The following is a 17,551-nucleotide window of genomic DNA, read 5'->3' as shown; positions in this document are numbered from 1 at the left end:
CACGTGGGTAGGAGAGGAGCCTTTTTTTTTAGCTCTGACAGTCCGTATATGTGAAAGGTATACCCTGCAGCTCTATAAATATCCACATATTGCTGAATAATACCACACCAGAATGTTATGAAATGTATGTGTAACTTGTTCTCATCTAAGTGACCGAGTAAACAGTAGTCAACACGCTTCAGAAAACACCCTCGATGGTCATTAAATATGCATGATATCAGAACACAAAGCAGACGTGTGGTTAACTTGCATTGCGTTTGCTGTCAGCTCTAATGTTTTAGATTCTCTTTTCATCATCCCCAGGCTGTGATCGTGTGCGGCAGCTGGCAGAGAACACAGTCTATTTCCGCAAGAGGCTTCGAGAAATGGGCTTCATCATCTACGGCAACAACGACTCTCCGGTCGTACCCATGATGCTCTACATGCCCGCCAAGATAGGGTGAGCCTTGAAGTTTGACGCTGCAAGTGGATTTTATCCACTTACTCTAAATGGAGCATTTAGAGCATACAGCGTGATGAATAATATTAATATATATTAATATATTAGGACTCTGAAAGTATCATGATTGATTCACTTGTTTGAAATAAAAGTAATGTGTCAAGTAATTGTCTATTCTAATACTGTAATGCTTTTAAACGTGTGGCTTATTTTTTATCTCTTTAGAAGCTGGTTAATACATTTTAATGCTCACAACTGTTACTTTAGTTGAACATTAAATTTAAGAGAAGGCAGGTTATTTTGTTCTAAATATTAAAAAAAATCCTTACCTGAGATTTGGGTTGGCACTTTCAAAAGGAAAAAGTACAATGCTCATATTTTTAGCCCCATGAGCATCAGATTGAGGACTTCCTTTACATAAGTATTGAGCACGAATGTTTATGAAAACAAATTCCTATCTGAAGACCCAGCTACTTCCTTAGCACCTTAGACTGTTTTATTGTTGTCACTAAGATCAAACAGGTGAAAAGCTCTGGAAATAGCTGCTAAGTGCGCCATAAGATTGTTTTGTATTTAACTACATCTTTGTCTTCACAAAAACAAGGTCACACACTGCTGTGCTCTCAGCATTTTCTTAATAATCTCAGTTCAAGGTTTCGATCAATAATCCCTTTCAGGCAGCTTTTCAAGCATAATTACTACTGTAAAATCTTCCATTGTGTATATAATGGTAGTCGACATAGATGATGAAGTCAGGAAACAACAGATCAAGGACCAGGTTAGACAAATGTGTGTCTTTAGACAACCAGGCATTCATCAACCACATGTGTACATAATTGGCAAATGACAACATCCACCAACCCCTAAACAAAAGCAAGATACAAACAATAACAATAGTAAATATTAATAACATATTTTATTAAATTCATTAATTGATACATTTTAGGTATTTTTCATTTTACTGCTATTTCATTAGTATTTTTTGTTTTTATTTATTCTTTTTATTTAATATTAAGCATTATTTTATCTATTTTTATTTATTATTTTTCTATTATTATTAATCAAACTGTATAAAATTCTTAGAGCTCTGTATACTGTGTACACACAGAGTGACATTTTATAAGATAATATGTGGCTAAAAAATGCCTGAAAAAGCATCTTGCTGATAAAGACTTGCATGGCAGTTACCAACAGAACACTCTGGGAAACAGTGATGTGCCGACCTGCCTTTAGTCTTTCCATAAAGACTTTTCTCCTTTGGTCCAGCAACTGCGAAAACCTTTTCTTGTATTTCTTCCTGACTTTATGCTGTGTCTCCTCATGTTTCTCCCACCAGAGCGTTTGGCAGGGAGATGCTGAAGAGGAACATTGGGGTTGTAGTCGTTGGGTTCCCTGCGACGCCCATCATCGAGTCACGGGCACGTTTCTGCATCTCAGCCGCCCACACAAACGACATGCTCGACAGGGTAAACACTTATTTACTCTTTAAAAGACAAACGATTAGACAGAGTAGAAACCAGGTGTGTCTTTTAAAATGAATGCCTTTTTAACCTTCAATGAGAATGTAAAACATACAGTTAATTTACAAGCATTCAAAACATCTACTGTTGTACGCTTTAGTGAAAAATACGTTTTTTTTAAAGCAGAATAATACTGCTTAGTTAAAGCTATGCATCCACAGTAAATAATTCTTCAACAGGAGAATTTATTATACATTTTAGACTAAAAAGACAAAGCTCTCATCACGGCAACAAAAAATACCACTTTTCTTCTTCCTTTCTTCCTTTCCTTCTTGGGTTTGGATGCTCATCAACAAAATTAGTGTTCTTCAGCTCCTACATACTTGTACCTTGCATTTAGTTTACAAGACCTGCATAATTTTTTGTTAACAAACATTTTTAGATGGCAACACCTGTAGTTGCAAATATATTGATGATAACTAGTCTTGCGTAGCCGCATCTCAGTCTTTTCTGCCCACACAGGAGAAAGGTCTGGCTGAAGCTATTACTATTCAGTGAAAAACACTCTCTGGGTTGTCAGAATTCCTCTAATTAGTCAGAATTGTTAGTCCCAGGCCTGGCTGCATTAAGCTCACTGGTGCTTTTGCTAAGTATAGTTTCAGGGGGTTGTGGCTAATTAAAAGACTTGTGCACACATCACATTTTTGTGAAAGTTTTCAGACTTGTAGCTTGTTTGCTCGGGTTACCAGCAGGAGTCCAAAACAAAGAGAGGGGTGCAAATGCCATTACTGCAACACTGGCAGGTCTCCTTAGCACTGACTGAACAAAAATAGTGCCACAGTTACACTCTTTAAAGTTAGGGCCTGCCTGTTCCAAAGTGATGTAATGACCTTCAAGCTGTTTGAAACCAAGGTAAGAGATGGTGGTGACATTAAAGGGAAGCAGGGCAGTCTAATGGGGGGTAAAACTGTCCGTAATTGGATAGAGACAGGTATGATCTCTTGTGACCTCAAATGCCTGCTTTTGGAGAATTCTCTGAGTCACTTCAGACATGCTGAATCCCTAGAGGATCTGTGTCAGACATCCCTAGAACAGAGGTGTGTCAAAGGATGAGTCTGTCACACTGGGATGAGCAGAGTATCAGGAAAAGTTTTATTGAAGTGAGCCGCATCACTCGGCAGGTTAATGTACAGTATATTCCCAGTGTTTTGAGTTCAGACCACCATCTGCTTCTCTCATGGTGTTGGTCTGTACAAGAGCAGACTGTTGAGCTTTGATTGCTCTTGGCAACTCATCAAAAAGCCGCCCACTCTCATCAACGAGGGCTCTTCTGCGATGCTGAAATGAGCTCACTGCAGACCTGCCTGCTCTTCCACTTCGTCTTTAGCTCAGATTCTCCACAGTCTTTTTCTTATTTTGACAGTAATGTAAATCATCTCACACAGAGCTTGAACCTTCTCATGCCTTTTCTATCTCATTTGCGTGAGTGATTTGCCTCAGATACAGACCGCCTCCAAGAAATGCTGCTACATCCAGGGCTATGTTATCCACTATTATTATTCTTTATGTATTTCCCCCCCAAAAAAAAAGAACAAAATAAGCTGAAGACAAGGAGTGGGAGTATTGTAGTGCTTTTATCTGTCATGATGTTAAAATCTCTGTCTGTTAGCCTTCCTCTCTGTATCGCTCTCTTGTACTTTGAAGTGTCATATTGATTTGTGTGTTTCTTCTATCCATGGGTGAGCTTTCATAGTTTTGTCTTCTCAGTCACACACACCCACATAAACCTAAATCCTCTTATTATTTTCCTGATTTCATTCCTCTAGCCACATCAAATCCTAGCTTTAAACAAATGCTAAGTCTTAACTAATCTGCACAAACCTCCTGAAGACTGCTGCCAAATGGTCCACATAGAGTTATAAAGTTGGAGGAGCTACTTCGAGCTTTTTTTGTTCCAAAAGATTAAATCAGTGTTCAGAAATATCTGATTCTTCAATAAAAATTCAAATGTACCTTTCTTTGAACTCAAAAACTTGAAGGCAGACGACCCCCAAAGTACAGTAAAGGGTCATTTCTTCTATTCCATTATATATTGATTAATGAATTGCACTACTTTTTCTGTAGGCCTATTTATGATTTTATGCATTTATTTACATTCTGTTAAGATGCTGCTTTGTTGAACTAAGCTCTGCTGGTGCTGGTTTCCTATAGATGAGACCGACTGGCATGGTTTTCTTTTTCTGAGTTTGGATAACAGCTAATATTATTAATCCACAGCATTTTGTGAGATACTGTGCTTTAACTTGGCTTTATTCAAATGTAGAATTATTTTCTACTAAGATTAGAGAATTAATTAGTCACAATTTGGACCTACTCTCTCTAATCTTCCATATATACTGGAATTATGTCAAGGTTTAAGGACACTGTAACAAGGTAATGCTCTTTTATATTTCTTTTTTGCATAATAGACATGTTCCTTATCCTATTTTCAGATCATAATACATTACGAAATAATATACGTGGCAACAATAAAGGTCATAAATATGAGAGTTTAGTATTGGAATACTTGGAGAGATATAGGCTGAGAATATAATCTTTGTGCATGTATGTAGCAGTTAATCTTTTTGGGAGATATTGACAAACTAATACAGGTGTATGTAGACGTAGTACAGTTGAAATGAGCACAGTTTTTGACTGTTCTGCACATATAAAAATCACCACACTTACATTCCTGTTACAGGAGATTCCTACTGTGAGTGAAAGTGTTGAAACAACTGAAAACATACAATCTGCAGTTTCACTCTATTCATTTTCAGTTCTGGTTCAGTTGTGGGTGAATTATGCCACTGGGCTCTGTGTTTTGTTTACTTACGCGACGTACAATTAAGTATTTTTAGTTTACTGATTGTTCTCCATGGTCAATGTGTTGAATATCAACCATTTAGCCAAAATTAGAATAGTAAATTTTCTTTTATTTAAACCAGAGTTGCAAGGCATTAATAAAACATTGGACAAGAGCGACAATAAAGCATTAAACACTGGATAAAACGAGGGTTTTTTTAGACAGCAAGTGTCCACTACAGTGTTGTTAGGTTATCCTGGAGGGTCCCGTGTTTCTGTGCTTAGCAACACTAAGAAATTGTGTTTTTAAAAATACTTGGAAATGGGAAAACAGCGTGTGGATAAACACGCTGTTTTGTTTAGAAAGTCTTTGTCGATGTGGTCTAGTGGCCTTGTTCAGGTGTATTTCTGGACCAGCAGACAGGCAAACGTAAATAAAAAAGCAAAAAGGGGGGCATGAATAGATGAAGATTTGCCCGTCCCACAAATAGAAGCATCATCTTGTAGCTGCACTTGTCAACATTATTATGTTAACAATAAATCAAATGAATAAATGGTTCCCCAGTTGGAAATAGCAAACTCAGAGACCTCGCCTTACTTTGCTGTTTGCCTCAGCTTTATGAAATGTTTTAGCATTTCTCCACTTTTTATTTTGGTATGCGGAATTTTACTGTCTTGGTTTTAGTTTCACTGCTCTGATTAACCTTTTTTCAGACACAGCAGGAATTTGTTTTCACAAGTAAGCAACTTTACGTTGTGGTCTTGGACCTAGACAGCTAACAAACAGCTTCTAAACAGAATGTAGTATTTAAAGGTAAAGAGTTAATTATTTGTAACCAAACCAAAATTAAAAGAAAAGTAAACACCAGACTAACATTCATTCAACGTGGTTCCAAATATATGCTAATGTTGCGACCTGTCTCTTCATATGTTAATAGAGTAACACTTATTAGATGTCGGCTTTATGTCATATGTCAATGTTTATAGCTTGTTTTTCTGCCCCCAAATGGCAAAAAAAAATGTACTAGTGCAGCTTTATGTTAAACTAGAAATAAAAAGTGCATGATGCTACAAAAAAATGTTAAAATCTTAAAGTGCTTTTTATCACTTGTGTTTGTATTCTTGTATATGTGCTGAGTAGTCACTGAAGTGATATTAGCAGTGTTCGCCATACACTATAAAAGTTTGAAATCTAGAATGTCCATGCACTAGTAAGACTGAATATCTCCTTGAATGAAGCGTTTCAGCCATAACGGACACTTGCCACCGTTAGGATGCCATACCTGATGCATATGAACTCTTTGCCCTAACAAGATGTCCTATTGGTGACTCCATCTAACACCCAAGGAACAGGAATGAAAACTCTGAAAGATCGGTCCAGTAGTATTCTCCATTTCAGCCCAAATTTGTGATTCAATCTTACAAGACTGGTGTGTGTTTCCCATAAAAGAAATCTTGCGGGATACAGCTTTAAATTTTCCTCCAGCCACATATTGCCCTTCGTGTTGACAGCTTTTTTATTGTATAAATGTCTCCACAGGCGCTAAGTGTCATCAGCGAGGTAGGAGACCTTCTTCAGCTCAAGTACTCCCGTCACAGAATACAGCCGTCTTTGGCGCGGCCTGTTGACGATAACGTGTATGAGGACATAGACGACTGATGAATCACTCCTCTGCTGATGTGAACCAGAACAACCCCTGAAAATACAGAACAGGTCAAGACGGATCACAGGTCTTCCAGGAGAACCAAGATGTGCGTACGTGCCCCTTGTCACTAGCTTGCCATAACATAACCCCCCGACAAAAGGAAAACACTTAAAACTATCATCTGATTCAACTTTGCCTTACCTAAATACACAGAACCTGTGGTATATACACTGAAAACAGCACTTCTGCTTTTTCCTGTGTACTTTATTTTTTTGTTTCATTTTGTGTCTATTTTTTTTGGTCTGTTTTGTGTCTGTTGTACTTGTGGCATTCATCACTGTTAAGCCTTGTAGTTATGTATATGAAGCGGATGTCAGACGTCAGCTTTCCAAGTGTCGCTCAGATTGAGATTTTTTTCATAACATTGATCTAAAGTGGATTTAATGGGGTAAAGTTACCCTTTTAACCAACAATCAAAGACCAAGTTCTATCATCCAGTATGTTGCACATCCGTGATTATTACCATAAGCAGAAATCACTGGATGTTGCACCGTTTGCACAGGACCAGTAAGACACCAGTTTTCTACCTTGTTAGCTTGTTAGCCTGTCATCCCAAGGTTTCACTGAAGATTATTTTGTCTGCTGAAAAAGGTTTCCCCAAGGCTTTTCAAGGAATGTCATTATTCTAAAACTCCCTTCTAATGACATCTAGAAGTCACACTGCTCCTTTAGCCTCACTTGACTGAACATTTATGACCAAATTAGGCTCATTTTTTGCTTCCATCATTAGATTTCCAGTCAAGTAAAAACACAAACAAGCAGTCCAAAGCAAATTCCTAATAGACAGTAGCCATGTTTCCATAATGTGTTTTTGTATGCATTTTGAAATATCATTTTTGTCTCCTTACTGCATTAGCATGGTATTGGTATGAAACATGGCCAATGCCAGGGGATGTTAAAGAACTTTGCCAGTTGAAAACTATTTTTGAGGACATTTCCTCAATTTTTCTTTTGTAGATGGTCACAGCAGTTGGCAAAAAAAAAAAAGGATTTGTTCCAAGCTCTGTCTGCATTGTTTATTACAGCCACCTTCTGACAATACAACACAGCATAGTTGATTCACTACAAACCAATTTGTAAAATGAATATTTGCATTTTTGCTTCATATTCGCTTGTCAGTTTTGTGGAAACATGGCTGGTTTTTATTACAAAGGAACAGCTTGATGTTTGGGAAATTAACCTTATTCTCTTTCTTGCAGAATATTTGAAAAGAGCAATATTACTTTCATGTCAGTATGTGAAATATGAAGTAAGAGCCTGTGGGCAATTAGCTTTAAGAAAAACAGTTATAGTCCGTAACTCCTCACAGAAGCACAAATTCTTTTTACATTCCTGTTGTTTTATGGATTAACAAAACACAAAGTAACATGTATATTACCAACATTTTGAGGTGCTGTAGAGAGATAAGTTAACCTTTTTTATCTGGCTTCCAGTCGCAAAGCTAAGCTAACTAATGGCTTATTGTTTCATATTTAGATTGGTATCAGTCTTCTCAAATTAATTTTAGCAACAAAGCAGATGAGTATACTTACTAAAATGTCAAACTTTTCCTTAAATTTGGGGCCAGTGAGGTGATGATTTAAATGTTTTAATGTCTGCTAAAGTAAACTATATTGCTTGGCATAATTCGTGTGTTCGGAAAAGCCATAAAAAATTAGAAAATGCATTATTGAGAACTTCATTTGCCTCCGTTGACACCAGCTCTGGGTCAGTACAGTAGTGCCAGAATGGAGAAAATCTGAACACATTTTTAGCCTTGTTATTGATGTGTAAAGAGTAAATTTCCCCGAACTTAAAAGTGCTGCATAGCTCCAGCAGTCAGAGGTTAAAGTTTTCTGAAAGCAACTCTATGTGGCATTAGCAGACAACAAAAAACCATCAAGCATTTCCATAACCATTCTAATTAGAAGAATGGAACTGCTATTAGCAGCCTACCACTCACAAATCAACAGTGAATTTAATCTTTTTTGCAGTAATGAAATAATCTGTGTATACCTTTGTTGGGTCTCTAATCATAGTTCAACTAATGATTGTGTTTTTGCGTTTCTGAGAGAGATAACTGAAATATATGACTAAATTCAGCTAAATTCTAGCTTAATTAAATCACTGTTTTACCATTATCTGCTGTCAGTGGTTAAACTATATTTAAAAAATGACCAATGAAGTTGTTGTTTTCAGAAATAACTTTTTTAAAAAAGCAACACTGTAATTGAAATGTTTGCTGCTTTTGAAAGAATGGAAAAATAATGTTGATTTAAACTTGAATAGGGAATTTTATTCCTGAACGTCTGTTACACGTTGCGTTTTCCCACCGACCATGTTTCATGTCACCATCAGCGGTGTCCACCAGTGTGATTGTATGTTTTTACTGACCAACTTAATGTGTGTTTGTACCATTTAAAGTCTTACGGATCACCTCAAACAAACACAAGGGCAGAATATTCAGCGTCACATTAGTCTTACTACTTTTTTCTTTTTTGCTCTGCCCAAAATAGTGCAAGTGTAAGCTGTTCTCTGTTCATGTTTAGAAGGCCAGCGCAGCTACTTCGGGTAGTACATTTTAGATAGAGAACATCTAAATGATCACAGCTACACTAGTCTGGATGTCATCCAGCAACACTTGTCTTTTCTTTCACCTTCCCCTCCTCTATCTCTTAGTTGCTCATTAGTACAAACCTCACTGCTTCGTGTCTGATAACATGGTTTTACTGCCTTGTGAAACAAAGTGCTACCCTCACACTGTGACTCAGAAGTCACTATTGACTTTAATCAGGTGTGCTTGCTTGCATGGTTTCAGGTTTAAATGTGTGTGTTGCTGCTCTCTTGCCTTGCTTTTCTCCCGTGTACACACCTGTCTTTTGAACTCTGGGTTTATCTGCGTTGTGCTACTGAGCTTTGGGACAACACCACTCTTTAATGAAGGCAGCTGTAACAGGAAAAAAAAGGTTAAAAAAAATCTCACATGCATACATTAACCCCTGCATGTATGCACACTGACAAGTACCGTGTAACCACTTATTCTTCATCCTAATGCATGCACAGTAAGATTTCATCCCTGAAGCTGCTCCGCACCACAGCTACTGGTGCTCAAAGATTTACACTGTTTTGCTAGATGTGACCTTTTTTTTTTTTTTTTTTTTTTTTTTTTTTTTATAAACCATACAAGTAAAAGTTTGACTTCTGTCTGTGTGGGACGTATTTTTTTCTTTTCATATAAATGTTTATCTGTTACTGTAAATGGGAGGTGCTTGTGTATTATATCTTTTGTACATTTATTTCCTTTCTGTTTTAAAACCCGAAACTTGGATCACAGGCGATTGTTCATGAGCTGAAAGCTTAGTTACCATATTGCTTTTACAGATGCAGAATGTATCTTTCTTTTTTGTTTTTTATGTATTTGTAAGTTTTTGTGCACACTTTTGTGTTGTACAAAAGTCGTCAAATGATACTCAAAATGAGCATTTAGAAGGTATTTTAATCAAAATGTAATTATGTAGAACCCCAAGACCTTATGGCCTGATTGTTTAGTGAAGCGGTCCTAAATATAAATTAGAACTGTACAGCCCCCTTCAGGATTATTAGTACACAGTTTTGTCTGTGGAAAGTGCAAAACAGCGTGAACTCCTGCAGTGGAAGATGGCCCAACTATTTTGTACAAAGACCAGACTGGTTCATCGAAAATAACATGTTTGGGATATTTTGCTTATTATGGAGTAATCTGGAAAGTGCGAGTAAATGCAAGTTACCACACATCAGAGACAATTACTTTCTGATATACAGTAGTGCCTTTTGAAGCAAATGATTTTCTAAGAATTCTGATGATAGTAAGTGTTATAACTGGGATTGTTCACCTTTGAAAGTCTTATTTGACCTCTTATACTACTCACTTATAATTAGCACTGGGTGTTTTATCTATGTTGACTAATTGCCATGCATTTGATCATAGAAAATGCACTATTTGCAACATATCAGCGAAATATTAATATGTAAAATGTCACCCATGTCGGTTATATCAGTAGATCATTAAGAATAATAAAACAAAACTGTTTCAAAATCTTCAGTTTTGTCAAAGCTTCTCTTTTTTTTTTTTTTTTTGGTCAAAGCTTCTCTTTAACCCACTTAGATAAGCTGGATATGACCTTTATTTCCCGTGATATCTTTTCTTTCTGCTGTGTTGGCAAGCAATTGCATTCTTCATCTTTTAACTTCACATATTGCAGCTGTCATCAGAAATATTCTGTTTCATGCAATGTGCATACAATTTGGACATACCACTTCTTCACAATATTGCACGTTCCTCATGTGTCGGTAGTGTATATTGTTATTATTTTCTACTTTCATTGAATACGATTTTTTATTATTATTTATTTTTTCCATTGTCCTGCAGTGCTCTATAGTACAGCAGGATGCAAAAATAAACAAATAAAACAAATAATCTGCACTTCCATGGATCAAATATGAAAAAATTACACATTCTGGTGGAAAACTGTGAAAAGGGCAATTTTGAAGCCAGAATGAAAGCCTGATAACATAGAAAACATGATTTCACAATGTAATGGCAGAGGGATCTGCAGTTATACTGGGTTTCAGTGGGGACATTTTTGTCCTTAAGGAGTGTAACAATTCTGCGTACACCGTGTATCATACATCTATATGTATTATGAGGGCTGAAGTCAAAATTTAAAAATTCCTCCCAAAATACTAATTTTTACCAAATTTTGTGCCAAATACATAAACACAGTCCAAATCTGTGAAAAATCAAAAATAAAAAGAGCAGAAAAGTCCTCATGGGCGCATGAGGGTTAAGTGACATTACAATAAAATGACACTTGTTTTGTTAACTGCCTGTTGCGTTCACTCCTCTCTCCTCAGTTCTCCTCTTCAACTCCTCAACACTTGTCTCCGGTGGGAAAGAAAGTGAGGAATGCAACGAGACAAGAGGTGTGTCTTTCAAGGGCTTGTTGAACGTTATCCAAAATTGTGTCGCCTAGACCTTCATTCTCCATTTATGGAAGTCAGCCTGCATGATGAGGCTGGTTATTTAGCAACTGTGGCTGGTAGCTTGCCAGAAGTTTTTGTTTGCCACCAAATCTAATGTGATAAGACACGTATAACAAGGGCTAAAGCTGTAGGTATCCAGTTCTCCTTCTCATTCTGCAGTTCAGCAGCTCTTGTCCTTCTCAGCTCCTCTCTCATTTTTTGAGTCTTATCATTGCTGCAGATATGGCTACAGCTGGTAAGGTAGGTGCAGAATTCTATATGGGAGTACTCATGTCAGCTGTGATGTTTGAGTGTGTTTTTCAAAGTGTTATATTGTAAACTCAAGCAAAGTAGTGTTGGAAATCAGCCTATTGTTTCCTCCGGTTCTTTTGATGGAGTAGTCAGGACAATTCAAATCAGGTCAAAAAGAGTCTTTATTACACCAAGATTGAATGTGTAATACAGAGCTCTGGGTCTGAATGCCTTTCCCTAACAGACAACATGTGTTCAGTCGGTTCGAGCAGAATCAGACTGACTATTTCTCCCTGACCCAGTTTTTTATACTCTAACAGTGTTGTGTGACTATCTAAGCGTTGATGTGCAGGCGGCTGGGCGAGTTCTGGCTGCTCCCTTCTCTGATATGCTGTTGACTCACTCCCATTGCCTTGGGTCTTCTTCTGTTTTCCTGTAAAACAAGGATACTCTGCACAGCAACAAAAACTGCTTTTCTACTGCTGTTCGAAAAAATGTCAAGGGCACGCTATGTGTTAGAAATGAATCAATATCACTCAGTATAATAAGCATTGTATATCTGTTTAGCAAATTCATCCTTCTGATTAACTATTATAAGCAATTTAGCAGTAAGCATCCAACATTATCAAACAATAATGAGTGTATATTCCCACAGTACGTAGTAAAATAAATCCATGCAACAAACCTCACGCTAAAAGATTCACTTGGATATAAGACTTGCAAGTGTTCATAAAATGTTTGAGTGTATTTTGCTGTTTGTGAGATTAATTTAGTGGTTAAAGTGTGGCTGGGTGCCTCTAATAAACCTGCTAATACCTGAAAATGCAATCAAAAGTGTTTCAGTGCTCTTATATGTTGTTATTAACATGTATGTCTTTGCATATGCATGACCATTTCCCTCAGACCAGCTCCTACATGTCCTGATTTAACCCGACACACAGTTTCACAATATCCAAGCAACTTTGTGCAACTGTTGATACTGGCAAAGTCTAAGTGGGAGGAGGCCAAAACAAACAACAGTGGAGGCCAAAGAACTCAATGTAGGGACTGAAATGTAACAACACATTTACTCAATAAGATTACATGTGCTAACCCAACCCTATACTAAATTATACTGTTCTATCAAATTAAGGGTTTGCCAAATAACACGTGGACCTTAAACCGTTTTTTTTTTTTTTTTTTTTTTTTATCTGATGTTTGTTTTTTTCCGGACCAGCTATACATAAGACAGTGTACTCTACTGTGCTGTTTACATGCAATCAAAAAATGCAAATAAGTCACTTTGATGCTGTTAAATGGATGTTTGTTTTGACATGAAAGCATCAGGGGAGTCAAGTTTTAAAGCTCAGCTTAGCATAATGCAACAAGGTGCTTGACTTCAATGCCTTTCAAAATACACGTGTTGTTTGAGTGGGTGCTTGGAGTGTTCCATAGCATCTTCTCACCTTGACCTAGTTAACCCCTGCAGCACCCAGGAATGTAAGATTTCATGTCGATATCACTGCTCCTGTAGGTGATCAAGTGCAAGGCAGCAGTGGCCTGGGAGCCCAGCAAACCTCTGGTGATTGAGGAGATTGAAGTGGCTCCACCTCAGGCCAACGAGGTCCGCATCAAGGTGAGCGTTGTCCACAACAAGGCCCATACATATACATACGCAGATGTATTATTGTGCTTATGAGTAAGAATTATTGAATAAATGTCATTTGCATTGGTGAGAAATTAGAGCTTTAGGGCTTCACTGATCAGAAATGACCACAAACCACATATCTGACACAATACACAGCTGAATTCAGCATTCAATTACAATCAGTATATCAATTTAAGACACCACAGGGAAAAAACAAATTTCTTTCACGCTCTGGTCAGTTTTGAGATTTTGGACTATGTTGCGTCCATAACATCTTGTTTTAGATAAATGGAAATTAGCACGAGGTAATGCCTCATTTGCTTGTTTTACTTGTAACTTGTAATACAAAATAAGTAATAGTCTAATAGAAAATAATCAGCTGGGTAAGTTTTATGCTGATATGTATAAGTTAAAATAATGATTTCCAGTAAAATTAGATGTAATATTTAAAGGGCGTTTCCTCCGATGAGACAGAAATCAAACTCTGTAGCACTTTCATATACCAAACTTGTCAGTTTTACTCCTCTACATTCTTTTTGCAGGGGGGATATATGTCAGTAATGTCCTGATTTATAAAATATTTTATTGCTAATAAAATACTTCATTGGATCGTTGGATACGGTACCTGTGGAGTGGCAGACCTGAAGGGTGTACTCCAATTATTAGGCTGTCATACTTCTCAGCCCCCCCAGGAAAGTTTGCTCTAAGATGCTGGAAGGGAGACTCCGACTGACTGTTGAACCTGGGATTTAGGAGGAGCAATGTAAATTACATTCTGCCTATGGAACATCGGGCGGCTTTTTACCTTTGCAGAGCTGTGGAGGGAGTGATCAGATTTCAACCAGCCACTTTATGTGTTTTGTGGATTTGGAAAAGGCCTATGAACGTATCCCCCATGGGGCACTTTAGGGGGTACTGCAGGAGTGTGGGGTACCTGGTTTGTTGTTACAAGGCTTTCTGTCCCTATATAATCAAAGTGAGAGCTTTGTTCACAGTTTTGGCACAAGGTCAAATACGTTTGTGGTGAGTGTTGGACTTGGCCAAGATTGCCTCTTCAGCAGATCGTGACTTTCCGCACATACTGGGGTGGATTGCAGTAACACAATGCAACCATGTGTTCAAAAGAATCTTCTGTAACTTCATTGTATTTTTGTTGTCTTTTTTGCAGATTGTGGCAACTGGTGTGTGCCACTCAGACCTCTACCACCTGTTTGAGAGTATGAATAACGCGTATCCAATAGTCCTCGGCCATGAGGGAGCTGGCATCATAGAAAGTGTTGGTCCAGGTGTCACTGAATTTCAGCCAGGTCAGCTAAAGCTTACGACATCGCGTGTTTAATTTGACTAATGGCTCATATTTCTCTCTGTGTAAGACAAGGCAATGAGTCAACCAAAGACTGTTCAGTTTAAGAAAAACCTGTTTTTACATTTGTTCTCTTGTACGTTAGTCAAACGTTCATTTAACATGTCAAATTGTTTTTATCTTTCAGGAGACAAAGTCATCCCTCTGCCCGTCCCCCAATGTAGGGAATGTCGTTTCTGTAAGAGTCCAAAGACCAACCAGTGTGAAAAAGCATGGTGAGTTCTTGTTGTACTTCTCATCTCTTTATTTTATTGATCCAAGAGGTGCTTGTTTGGTTATAGACTTGCTTGGAGGCATATGAACAACTTAAGCACAATGTCGCTACGTGTGGATTAGTACTCACTATATACGCAGAACAGCTTTCTGACAATGGTACAGATTGTATCCAATGCAGAGAAATGCAATACAAATATTTCAAATCACTGAAATACATTTTCTATTCAGGGTTGCTGACTCTGGTGATGTGATGGCATTAGAAGACTCCAGGTTTACCTGTAAGGGCAAGAAGGTGCTGCAGTTTATGGGAACCAGCACCTTTTCAGAGTATACTGTGCTGAACCAGATCGCTGTGGCCAAGATCGATCCTGCAGCTCCTTTGGACAAAGTCTGTCTCCTCGGCTGTGGGATCTGCACTGGATATGGAGCAGCAATTAATACTGCTAAGGTGTGTGTGTTAGCTGGATGGTCCAACTTGTACTTACACTTAACTTGTGTTCATACCCACATCACATATTTGTTAGGTCAGATATCTGGTATGAAACATTCTGTCTGTGGCTCAACAGCAGTTGAGAATGTTTGATGTTTATCACTGTACATAGCAGTGAAAAGTCCAACTCCCAGTTGTCTTCCCTTCAGGTTGAACCAGGATCCACATGCGCTGTGTTCGGTCTGGGAGCTGTGGGTTTGGCTGCAGTCATGGGCTGTTATGTTGCTGGAGCAAAGAGGATTATAGCCATTGACATCAATCCAGAGAAGTTTGAGAAGGCCAAGGTGTTTGGTGCTACTGACTTCATCAACCCCAAAGATCATGATAAACCTATCCATGAAGTGCTGATTGAGATGACCAATGGAGGAGTGGACTTCTCCCTGGAATGTGTTGGGAATGTGGGAGTCATGGTGAGGCAGACGTGTTTATATATATATCATAGAACTGAACCCCTATGTTTGCAAGTCCACTAACTTTGTGTTGTTTCTCCATGTAGCGCAGTGCTTTGGAGTCTTGCATCAAAGGTTGGGGTGTTTCCGTGATTGTTGGCTTTACAAACGTGGACGACTTCGCTGCTCGTCCCATTCAGCTCATCGCTGGACGTACATGGAAGGGATCCCTGGTAGGAGGTGAGACAAACATAAGCATCTCCACAAACTAACGTGACTGTCCTCAGTGTTGTCATTGGTCATTTTTGATTATTTGTTAATCTCAAATCGTTTTATCAGCACGACCTGTACAGTGACATATAAATGGAAATCTCATTCAAGATTTGGTCTGGCCTTAATGGGAGTAGATTTTTGTTTCTTTGGGATTTTTTTTTGTTAGCACATACAGCGAATTTGCTTTAGCTTGACTTTAGCATAATAGCTAATTCATCGTAAGACTGGGAAACCCAAGTTGTATTTGACTTGTTTGAAAAGGTGGCCCCATGAAGCAATTAGCTGTTTTTATCAGTTGCATTCATGTAAAGTGAACTAGAGCAGACTGATTGATTTAGCTCTGCCATGCCTTGGAGTGAACACTACCTGAAACAATGAACCAACACAGCACAAAGTTAGTTAAGAACATCCAGCCCTGCATTCTTCTCTTGTTTTTTTCCAATTAGTCTGACTCATCACATACAGACCTTAGGTACAGACCTGCCATTGTCCATAAATTTCACACAGCTTTATTTTCCCCTTCCAATGCCCACGTGTTACCGATTTCTAAATCTCCATACTGCTGGAAACAACCTCTAAGTGGCAACCTCACACACTGAAATTTGAAGTTTTGCCATAAATGAGCATTGTGAAGTGAGCCCATTTTTTTTTTCAATTTATTTTGGTGATTATTCTATTTTAATTGCATTGCTCACCTCCCTGTGACCAAAAGTTCCACCAACACATTTCCCCAGTCACTATTTTGAGTAGATACTGTTGGTGCATCCATGCTACAGCATTTTATCCTTGTATAGCAGAAAGATTATGAGGTGCAACCAGACCATTCTACACAGCACTGTTAGTGCAAGAGAATAGTCTGGCTATGTGAGTTTAATCAAAGGTCTTCCAGCCCATATTACCCAGACAGATGCTGCTTGTGTTGTGACAGTAGGCAGACAGCTTGAAGCTCCATCTTTGCCATCATTCCACCAGTTAGGAAGATCAGACTATTTGTTCTAATTTTATTGTCTTCTGTTTTTTTTTTGTGGATCAGGATTTAAGACTAAGGATGGTGTGCCTGAGTTGGTCAAAGCCTACCTGAACAAGAAGATAAAGCTGGATGAGTTCATCACTCACAACATGACTTTGGCCCAGGCCAACGACGCCATTGAACTGATGAAGCACAGCAAATGGTATACACCTATACTCCCATCACCATTCATCTTTTAATGTCGAGCTGCATGAATCAAAAATTACTGACTGTAAGTTTTGAAATTTGTGTTTTTGTTTTGTTCCACAGCATCCGGACAGTTCTGAGTGTTTCTCCACAATAAGACCATCATTTTGCTTTCATTGATGGTTCAGCTCAGTTCCAAGATCATTCAAATTGTGCCAAATATACTCTGTAGTGGATTATATGCAGATTGTGATTGGAATCCGTAATCACCCTGAATGTTCCTATAAACTAAAGTTACAGAATCTGAGCAAAATAAACAATCTAAACAGGCTCTGTGTCATGTGTTTGTGTTTTGTTTT

The 17,551-nt window shown here is 38.1% G+C and overlaps 3 protein-coding genes across 4 annotated transcripts in view; all 3 read left to right on the top strand.

The window, feature by feature from the left end:
- The window catches only part of sptlc2a (serine palmitoyltransferase, long chain base subunit 2a), a 28,639-nt gene extending 17,212 nt beyond the window's left edge, over positions 1-11,427 (top strand). Inside the window, exons 10-12 of one of the 2 annotated variants that reach the window (XM_035943929.2) lie at positions 304-439; positions 1,776-1,905; positions 11,319-11,427. In XM_035943929.2, coding sequence (XP_035799822.2) covers positions 304-439; positions 1,776-1,905; positions 11,319-11,411 — 359 coding nt within the window. In that variant the 3' untranslated portion in view covers positions 11,412-11,427. Of the gene's footprint in view, positions 1-303; positions 440-1,775; positions 1,906-6,280; positions 10,507-11,318 lie in introns of those variants that run through there. The other variant, XM_023261202.3, reaches the window with a different exon arrangement.
- Positions 11,428-11,546: 119 nt separating this feature from the next.
- Positions 11,547-17,522, top strand: LOC129347215 (alcohol dehydrogenase 1-like). The gene is made up of 9 exons (XM_023261207.2): positions 11,547-11,687; positions 13,192-13,293; positions 14,474-14,612; positions 14,796-14,883; positions 15,113-15,332; positions 15,524-15,784; positions 15,871-16,003; positions 17,070-17,208; positions 17,316-17,522. The coding sequence occupies exons 1-9, from the start codon at positions 11,670-11,672 to the stop codon at positions 17,347-17,349; spliced, it is 1,134 nt and encodes a 377-aa protein (XP_023116975.2). The 5' UTR covers positions 11,547-11,669; the 3' UTR covers positions 17,350-17,522.
- Positions 11,547-17,551, top strand: part of LOC111562593 (alcohol dehydrogenase 1-like) — a 59,944-nt gene continuing 53,939 nt past the window's right edge. Inside the window, exon 1 of the mRNA XM_023261209.2 lies at positions 11,547-11,687. Coding sequence (XP_023116977.1) covers positions 11,670-11,687 — 18 coding nt within the window. The 5' untranslated portion in view covers positions 11,547-11,669. The remainder of the gene's footprint in view (positions 11,688-17,551) is intronic.

The sequence above is a fragment of the Amphiprion ocellaris genome, chromosome 20 (assembly GCF_022539595.1).
Source record: "Amphiprion ocellaris isolate individual 3 ecotype Okinawa chromosome 20, ASM2253959v1, whole genome shotgun sequence".
NCBI classification, from domain to species: domain Eukaryota; kingdom Metazoa; phylum Chordata; class Actinopteri; family Pomacentridae; genus Amphiprion; species Amphiprion ocellaris.
Note: the sequence above shows the minus strand (reverse complement) of the source record. Positions and strands in the feature narration are given on the sequence as shown.

Excerpts from the sequence above, each read along its gene's own strand:
- LOC129347215 (XM_023261207.2), top strand. Across the intron at positions 15,333-15,523 it reads CAGCAATTAATACTGCTAAG|GTTGAACCAGGATCCACATG; the intron begins GTGTGTGTGTTA and ends TCTTCCCTTCAG. Across the intron at positions 15,785-15,870 it reads TTGGGAATGTGGGAGTCATG|CGCAGTGCTTTGGAGTCTTG; the intron begins GTGAGGCAGACG and ends TTCTCCATGTAG.